At 35.5% G+C, this 9,608-nt stretch overlaps 1 protein-coding gene across 1 annotated transcript in view; it reads left to right on the plus strand.

Annotated features, from left to right (window-relative positions):
• Positions 1-9,608, plus strand: part of DNAJB14 (DnaJ (Hsp40) homolog, subfamily B, member 14) — a 19,680-nt gene that overhangs the window by 8,109 nt on the left and 1,963 nt on the right. The window contains exons 2-6 of the mRNA XM_010181198.1: positions 2,136-2,281; positions 5,335-5,520; positions 5,913-6,007; positions 6,657-6,766; positions 7,999-8,171. Coding sequence (XP_010179500.1) covers positions 2,136-2,281; positions 5,335-5,520; positions 5,913-6,007; positions 6,657-6,766; positions 7,999-8,171 — 710 coding nt within the window. The remainder of the gene's footprint in view (positions 1-2,135; positions 2,282-5,334; positions 5,521-5,912; positions 6,008-6,656; positions 6,767-7,998; positions 8,172-9,608) is intronic.

Raw genomic sequence — 9,608 nt, forward strand, 5'->3', positions numbered from 1 at the left:
GAGGGCTGCCCACTGCGGGACTTTCACTGGTTGTAAGTGGGAGGAAACTTTGAGAAGACTCTTGGAGGGTTAGAAGAAAAGTTTGGCATTTCTTGGGTTGTTCAATTTTTTCAATTTTCCTCCTCTGTGGATCTTAGAATTGTGAAATAAATGCATATCAGGTCTGCAAAGAGGTCAATTCTCATGTTTTGTTTTGTTTTTTCCATGTTTGTAACTTCCATGAGAAATGACCATATGCTGTTGGGGAAAAAATTGTTGAGAATGCATGGGGCATGAAAACACTTGACCGAACATTTAACACTACAGATTTAATGGTAATAAAATAACAAGTTTGCCAAACATTGATGACTCACTACCTAATTTTATATCAACCAAAGCCCTGAAGAGTCTAGTCCACAGACAGATAATTCAGATACTGAATTATTGAAGAGAAGAATTTAGATTGGATGCTGAAAGAGCGATTTCTTGAAATAAAAGCTTAATTTGATACTGTTACACTTTTAAATAAAGCTATCTGTTCTTGATACAGTTCATAAGTAATCCAGGTCTTGAGGCTTAAGGGTATTTTTCTTATTGAACAAATTAACAAACAAAAGTTTTCAGTACTCAGAGTTAATGTATTTTCTTTCCATTGTTTCTTGATTATGGATTCACTGTGCTCTTTGTAGTTAACTGTATCAGCTTCCTAACTGGAGCTCTTTAAATTTTACCTCAATATAATGAGCTATATTTATTCTACAGGATGTTTGTGTTGGCAGCTGCCTGCATACATTCAATTCAGTGCTCTTGTGAGTGTTACACTGAAACTTCCATAAAAGCTCATGTTATTTGAATGCAGGAAAAGGGATCCCTCAAATGAAACTTGATTTGGTCAATCTGTGAACTACAAAGGACCACACACGATGGTGTGGTTGTACATCTGATGGTAGCATTCCCTTAATTACAGGGTATCCATTCTTTCATGAAAATGCCAAAGGCTTGCTTATCCCCTTTTTTTCCACTTGGCTGCCCTGTGTATGGTCTTTGTAACACAAAACCTATATTTACGTAGAAACCTATTTGTTTAAGAGAATGTGGGCACAGTTACAACCATGTGCAGAGACTCACATGAAGCTTTTAAAATATTTATGGATGTAATTTCTATTTCTTGCTCAGACCAGCCCTTTTCTTTTGGTATGCACCAAGTGTCAGCGTGCCTCATTTCTGCAATGCAAGTTTGTGGCCTTATTTTTCCCAAGTTTCTGAATTCTTACCCAAGGAACTTGTTTTGATCTTAAGATGTATTTATTGGTTTGGTCAGTTCTTCCTGCCCACATAGAATTAATGTTCTCTCTGTCCCCTGTAACTGCTCTTTCTCTCTTCTGGGTATTGTAAAGCATACCAAATTATTACATAATTTCCAGATTTTGCTTTTCCTGTCTGGGTGAGATGGCCTATAGGAAGAGTATTTCCAAATTTTCAGAGTTTCAAAAAATGCTACATTGAACATATGAGATGAGCTGGATCTGTAGCTGCTGGAGCTGTTATTTTCTTTGAATTTATATGTTTACTTACAGAAAGTTTGTTAAGATCCAGGTGCATTCGCAGCAGCAGAGGGACTCTCACATACCTTATTTTCCTGAAAAGTGAATGCTTAAGTGGTGTTAAGACTTGACTGTTGTTTGGAGAAAGGGAAATATTGTTTGTTTTGTGTTAGATCATGCATGCCAAACTGCATTTGCTGTTGACAGTCAAAACAGGCCTTCCTACGTGCGAGCTCTGCAAAGTAAATTTAGAGTCCTCGTCTTATGCATCATTAACAGCAATATTCATATAAGTGGGGATGAGGAAATGCTACAGTAATTGCAAGCAGAAACCTTTTCTTACCAACTGTAGTAGTTCTACAGTAGAAGTAGTAAAATAAATGTATGTAGTAATTAATTTTGAGTACAATACTTTATTGTACTCAGTAGTAAGTTTATTATGAAAAATGGCATTCTTTGTTTCTAGACTGGAATTTTTTTATATTTTATATTGAAAGCTAGAGATGTAATGTCTTGCCTCAGTGCAATGTATTACCTCATTTGCAGCTGTGTTCTAACATACTGCTTTTATATCTTTTCATTTACGATATTTTACTTCATTTTCTTTTCCAGTATAAAGAAATGTAAGAATTATTATGAAGTCCTTGGGGTGTCAAACGATGCAGGTGAAGAAGACCTAAAGAAGGCTTATAGAAAACTTGCTTTGAAATTCCACCCAGACAAAAACCATGCACCTGGAGCTACAGAGGCTTTTAAAAGTAAAATAGCATTTCTACTTAAAATTTCTTTTATTATGGAACTTTGTCAGATTAAAAGAAATTCATCTGCATTGGTCACTTGTCTTTTTACAAAATTGTCAATGTGGTGTTTTGCAGCTAATATTAAACTGACATTTTTATCCAAGAAAATATTTGACCTTTATTATCTTAACATATACCTGAAAGTATAGGTAAATAATGCGGACTTTTGCACTTGGTTAGGTTTCAGAGGATTGACTGTAATTTTTAGGTAGAGCTACTGAATGCTTGTATCTGTGAAACCCAATTGCACTTTTTTACTGTTGGCCCTTCTGGCTTAATGCAGTCAATTGAATCTTACTAGCTTGAATCTTTACTGTACTTGAGCTTGAAAAAAACAAAATACTTGATAGCTAAATACATTTTTTACTGAATCATATGCTATGCTGTTACCTTTTCCTTAAAATTCTTTGTATATATGTAGTTTTACTACTTTTTCCACACAAAAACACTTGGGTTCAGACATGTCCTTATTAACAGTTGCCTTTGACCATTTCGTAGGTAAAATTTACAGTCTGACTTGACCTGATCTAAAGCTGCCAAGCTAAGCCCTGCACAAGGAAAATCTTTTTAAAGAAAACTACACCTTCATCTCAGACACAGTTGAAGAGAAATGTGAATCTGTAAGAAAAGATCGTGCATAAATAAGCAATGTGACTGTGGTACATCTTTTGATTTTTTTTTTCCTATGTGAGGTTTACATGCAAACATTTGAAAAAAATAAATTGGATAAAACTCTTAAACTGGGGGAGGGGAAAAAAGAAGTCCAGAGCAAGACTTCTGATACAGACTGTAAGGGGTAATTATAATAATACATTAACAATTCCAGATGAAAAGTAGATAGAACATAGCAGGAAAGTTGATTACTAATAATTATTTCAATACAGCTGTATGATGGCTTTATCTAAAAATATTATTCTTATAAAATTGTCTCCAGCCCTATGAATAAAGTAATACTTACTTGTTAATAGCTTTTAAAATAATCTTTAAAATGTTAGAAATCAGTTTCTTAGTATTTAATCTTTTATTTAACATCAGCACTTTGTACAAGTTTGATTTCTTTGGCTTAATTTCACTTTCTGGTTCTTCACTAGATGAGTAAATGAACAGAAAATTTTGTAGGGGAATCACGTTGACTAAAAATTATTTTATGAAATCTAGCATTTTTCTTGCATTTAAATTATTGTAATTTTTTTGTGTACCTGAAAAGTTTCTAACATTCAGCTGAGAAAAGGAGTTTAATCATAATGGCTTTTATTTCATAAAAAAGCTTTATTTTAAGGAAAGGTCACGTTAAAAAACAGAATTGAGTGTGGTGTTAGAGAAGGTGCTTAGATCTTGAGCTACCTATTGCTACTCTTCTCTTGCATTAAGCAGTGTCCCTGAGGTTATATTTTAGATTTTAAAGTTTGTGCAAATGCAGTCACTTTTAATCTTTTGGCATCTCTTTTACCAACTTCAGCAAAAATTTTTCCTTTGAAACTTTTGCACATTTTTTCATCTTTTGTGTCCTTTATTTAAAGAAAATTATATTTGAATCAAATCTGTTGTAAATTAGCATCAAATAATAAAAAACAAATAACCATCAAAAAAGATTGCTGAGCATACTGTGAACTGTATGGTGTCTTCACTTTATATGCAGTCACCAGATTTATGTCTCTCTAAATTCCTAATTGTTGGGAAAATCTATTTTCCAATAAAAAACTATTTTCTATTTTTCTATAAATTTTTACTACCAATTTTATCCTCGTGCTGAGTAACAGAGAAACCTTGTAGCAGTGTTTGGTGTCAGTATTGTGTATCATGCTTTCAGTGCAAATTACCAGGCTTCATTTCTTTGGGTTTTCTCCTCCACTTAAAGGGCTTACTAATGATTGTTTCTAAGGGCATCTTAAAAGGCAGATAGCTAAGACTCATTAACTTTTTTTTCTAGATTGGATAACGTTGAAAACATTAATTGTGCAAAGCCATAGTCTTATTTGCCTGTGTTGAGGTTGTAGTGTTGCACCTTCCACGAACTTTTGATGACTGATGGACTTTCGACACTGAAAAACATAATCCCTGTGCCTTGTGTTGGCTGGCTGCAAAAGACATCTTGTGTTGGAGAGGCCTGGAGTTGAGAGAAGAAAGGAAAACAAGAGGGGTTTAATGAAGCTGTGACTGACTGAAGATTGTTCACCGAGTGCCAGCAGAAACTTTCCTTCAGCCTGCAAGAGTTGTATGTCTGTGCATAGCAGCTGGGGTCAAAGCTTGTAAAGTCAGCAGAGCTTGTGGTCTTCTAACGCTGATTCTTTCTGTGCTCACCTAACTCAGTTTTTCCCTTTCTACCTTCAAAATTGAACTTGTTCAGTTGTGATAATGTAGCGTGAATGGGGACAAGCATCCAGGCCAGGCCCTCCAAACGTTAAGGTGGTATTAACAACGTTGGGAGCACAAATGTTCCTGTCATGCATACGTGTTGTACTCTTCATGTTATGTCATGCAAAACTTTTGTGTTAGTAATGAAACCCATAAAATATCTTAATAAGCATATAAAAAATACAGTCACACTCTTGCAGACAATAAAGTTGATGCATTCAAAGAAGTCATCGGTTATGAAATTAAACCAAAAAACCCTACTGACTCTATGATGTTTTTAAGCTTGGCTGCTAAAGCAAACTGAACCTTGCAATTAACCTACTTAAAAGCTTTCATTTGTAATGCTTGATGCTTTTATGGCAGTTGCAGTGAAAGAGAACATTTCCACAGGTGTAGGTGTTCCCCTAGAAAAGGGAACAAAGCTCTCCTGCCTAGTTCAACAGGATAAATGCCCTTTGAATAGTGTTGGTGGGAAACTTGGTGCAAGCTATGCTAAGAAGCATAGAGATGTTTCTGGGCCTTGTGCTATAGTTGATTTGTAACATACAGTAAAGGACATAACTCGCTGCCTATTCTTGACTCTCAAATTGCAATTTTCATGCTGGAATAGCTCTTCTCTTTCATTTATGGGAATTGTCTTTTATTCCTTGCTTCAGAAATTGGAAATGCATATGCTGTGCTGAGTAATCCAGAGAAACGAAAGCAGTATGACCTTACAGGCAGTGAAGAGCAAACATGCAATCACCCTAGCAACGGTAGATTCAACTTCCATAGAGGTCGTGAAGCGGATATTACTCCAGAGGACCTATTCAACATGTTTTTTGGAGGGGCCTTTCCAACAGGTATTTGTATACAGCAGTATAGTCATCAGAATACATTGATACTGCGCAGAGTGGCATTAGAGTTTGTGACATTATAAAACAGTGAAATTATTCCAACATGCCTCTGACCTCAGCTCTTTAATCTGCATCAGTTTATTTTTCCCCTAAGTGTTGCTAAATCCCAAAACTGAGTTCAGTTCTTTGGGGTTAGTATGGTGATTCTGTGGTACATGAAGTAGCAAATCAGTTGTCTTAGAGTTTAAAATATTTTTTAAACATATTTGAAATTGTAAGATATCTTAAAGTTGAGTTACTTTATGTGTCATTGTGCAGTACTGTTAAATGCTCTAGGTTGTTTCTTCCGTATTGGCCTTTGTTTTACATGATTTAAACATGGATATTTCTTTCCTCAGGTAGTGTACATTCATTTTCTAATGGTCGTGCTGGCTACAGTCATCCTAATCAGCACCGTCAGAGTGGACATGAGAGGGAGGAAGAGAGGGGTGATGTATGTTTAAGCACCTTTGACTTTAAATTGTAGTTTGTGAAATTTGCTGGTAGTCGCTTTCAGTGATGTGATTGTACAGGAGCTCTGTACTCTAGAGGAAGATTTGTACTTGCCAGTTACATATTTTAAGACTTTGGCAGGTGATGGGTAAATAAACATGCAAATCTGAGAAGATAGTAACCTGGTTTTGTAAGTCTGTTGTTGTATGCCAATATTTTACTAGGGACTGGTAGTATTAGCCTAAATATGCTACTAATTCTGGTCACTAATCCTTGTCAGCATTAAAAAAATATTTGGGCTGAGGTAAAGAATTGTTCTTAAGACTCAGCATTAATATATATGAATTTTATATAGTCCTGTATAATTACATATCACTGTATAGATGAGATACAGTGTAACTGCTATTCATTTGGTAATCGCCTGTGGCTACATGCTAACTCGTGAACTCTGCAGCTTGAGCACTCTGTGAATACTGTGTATGTACTGGAAGGTTAACATGATGTCATAGTGTGTGCATGTTTGTAGCTATAGTTTTCCTAGAAGCTTTTGATGCTTAAAGCAGAAAGTCACGCTTAGCACTAAATCTTGTCAAATTTACCTGTTTACTTTGTGCTGTTTATGCAATACCTGAATGTCTTCTGTTCCTTAGGGAGGTTTCTCTATGTTCATTCAGCTGATGCCTATTATTGTGCTGATCCTTGTCTCCTTGTTGAGCCAGTTGATGGTATCTAACCCTCCTTACGCCTTATACCCAAGATCGTAAGTAAGGCTCAATTACTTTAGTTTTAAACAGAGGAGAGGATGTTTTAATCACCCTTTCACACTTAAAAATGTTTTAGAGAGCCTTCCATTAGTTCGTCCTTGATTTCCCACAGTAAGGAAAGGGAGGGAAGGTATAGAGGAAGCAGAAATGAAGCAAAACAAAACTTGACAGTTAGGTACTAAGAACATGCTGTGAGAATGTAATACGGAAAAGAGGTCAGCAGTACTTGGAGTTTAGGAGATCTTCTAGCACAAGGCAGTGGGTCCATGTGACTTAGCACGTTGCAGAGGTATTTGCATCTCCAACATATGTAATCAAATCCTGAAACCAGCTAAGGCTCATTCTTTTAGGGGTCATCTGTAGTTGTAGCAAGTGAAGTGCTTGAAAGCAACTTTCTCATCTTTAAGTTTGGAGTTAGATGAGGACTGAGGAAATTGTCTGTTCTTTGCTTCATTCTAGATGATGGTAAAATAGTTATCTCTGTTTTCTTGCAAATAATTCTGATCGTGAAACTTGCCTGTTATGTACAGTAGAATATATAAATCTTTTTCTTTCGTTGAGATGCATGCTTGATTAAAGTTACTTATTTAACTAGCTAGTAGACTTAGCCTACTCCCCAGAACTGTTTTAAAGGTCTTTTGTTTCTTGCAGAACACTCAGCCCCACAACAGAAAGGTTTCTGGTCTCCTCTCTTACTTTTCAGTGTTCTTTATTTCTGGAGTGTGATGTTTTTCCCTTCTGCAACTAAGCTGTTGCGATGCCTAAAAACGCTTCTCTGCCAAAATGTTTCCGCGCAATGTTTGATTTTTAATCCACAGAATGCCAGCAGGAAAATGGATTTGTCAGAGCTGGCAGAAAACACTCCAGAATGGAGATGTCTGTATTGGGTTGCTACAGAATAGTTACTCGGTTTTCTGTTGAGTTTGAATGTAATTTTCTATTACCAAAGCTTATTTTTGCCTAAAGAGTTATGAAACAAGTGTCTTGCTAAAGTGTTGGGTTTTTTTTCAAGATCAAGGGTTTAAGCAGCAAGAGTTTAATCTGCAGGTAAACATAGTAATTTTTTTCTCTGACAGATTATACAGCCATTAATTTCATTACTTGTCTTGAAATGGCAAATTCAACGATGTGCTGTTCTTCTGTAATAGCAGTATTTTTTTAAAGTGCATTTATGGTGTAAAAAAAAGTCAAATGAGTATCTAGTCTTTCCCTCCCTCCTTTTTTGCAGAAGTACAGGGCAGACCATAAAAATGCAGACAGAAAACTTGCACGTTGTCTATTACGTCAACAAGGACTTTAAAAATGAATACAAAGGAGTGTCATTACAGAAAGTGGAAAAGAGTGTGGAAGAAGATTATGTATCCAACATTCGTAATAATTGTTGGAAGGAGAGGCAACAAAGTAAGTTTGGTAATATGTGTAATTTCATGAAAGCGTGCATTACTATTAAAAAAAAAAAGATTACCTCAGGCAAGAATGAAGTGCTTGTGTTATTAAAATATCTGAATGAGAAAGCAAGTTCCCTGCTGTTACTTATTTCTGTGTTTTACTCAGCGACCTAACAACCATCTGCAAATCATCGGCAGTTTTAACTTGCTACTCTATTATCCATGACCATTTATCTAGAAATTAAAGTGTACAGTGAATTGATAATGAGAAAGAAATTGCTCTGAGTTAAGGATGAAAGCTAAAAATTCTGATCTCTTCTGCATTATTTTATCATGACAAAATCTCATTTCTCTAGGTACTTTTATATAAATAAAATGAAAGCTTACATAGGTGTTTTTGGAGAAGGAAAAAAATAACCTGCCTTGGACCACAGTGCATACAAACATTGCTTTTCCAGGTGACCAAGGACACACAGCACACCATGTAAAACATCATAAGCTGTAAATCAATGATTCATCTTTTGTCAGTGCTGAATAATTTTTCTCCCTGGACTTTGGTACTTTGGCTGTATCAAACCTTAAAGCCAGGGGTTTACTTATTTACTATCTGTTTTCCAATCTAATTTAATGTTGTACAAGGAACTACTTTTTTTGTAGGAGCCTAGAATTCAGTGTTGAAGCATAAGAATAATGAATAGCATTGGCCATCTACAAATCGTCAGCAGTTTTAAGCTGTTATTCTATTATCTGTGACCATGTCGTGCTCTGTGAGAACAGTGCTGCCAAAATGATAGATGGTTTCAACTCTTGAGCTGGCAAACTTCAGTAGTACCTTACTGGATAACTGGCTTACGAACTGTCAGTAAACTGACCAGAAGCAATCAGAAAGCTCTTCTCTGAGTTAAACTGTGTGTTCCTGCACGGCTTTATTCTTTGCAAGCCAGTGATGTCAAGCTTTTCAGCTGAGATCCGTTCAGAATAATTTTTTCCCAGATTTTTCAAATAGAGGAAAGCATCAGAGGATTTTTTAATATAATTCATAAGCAAATATAAAAAACTCCTGTATTTTTCCAACTGGGTTGTCCTTTGATCATCTTGAAATGTCTGAATGTGTTCACTCTTTGTGAAATGAATACCTAATTTTTAATCTACAATTGTTTGCTAGATGAATGACTGGTAATCTTATAATAAAATAGTTTACAAAAATGATCCATGGTCGTAAACAAAAAATTAAAGACAAGATATAATCCAACACAATAAAATGAGGACGTATTATATGTACATTTTTTCAGCAGAATGTAGATCTGGAAGGACAGTTTGCTTTTATTGACCTAATAATTATGTTTATATTTACTGTCATGTTATATTTGTGTCTCCTGCAATATATTTACTGTCTAAATATCTTTGTGAAGGTTTAGTTGATATGCAGTTTTCCCCTGGGGAGGGAAAG

Source organism: Mesitornis unicolor, unplaced genomic scaffold (genome assembly GCF_000695765.1).
Source record: "Mesitornis unicolor isolate BGI_N332 unplaced genomic scaffold, ASM69576v1 scaffold49663, whole genome shotgun sequence".
Taxonomy (NCBI): domain Eukaryota; kingdom Metazoa; phylum Chordata; class Aves; order Mesitornithiformes; family Mesitornithidae; genus Mesitornis; species Mesitornis unicolor.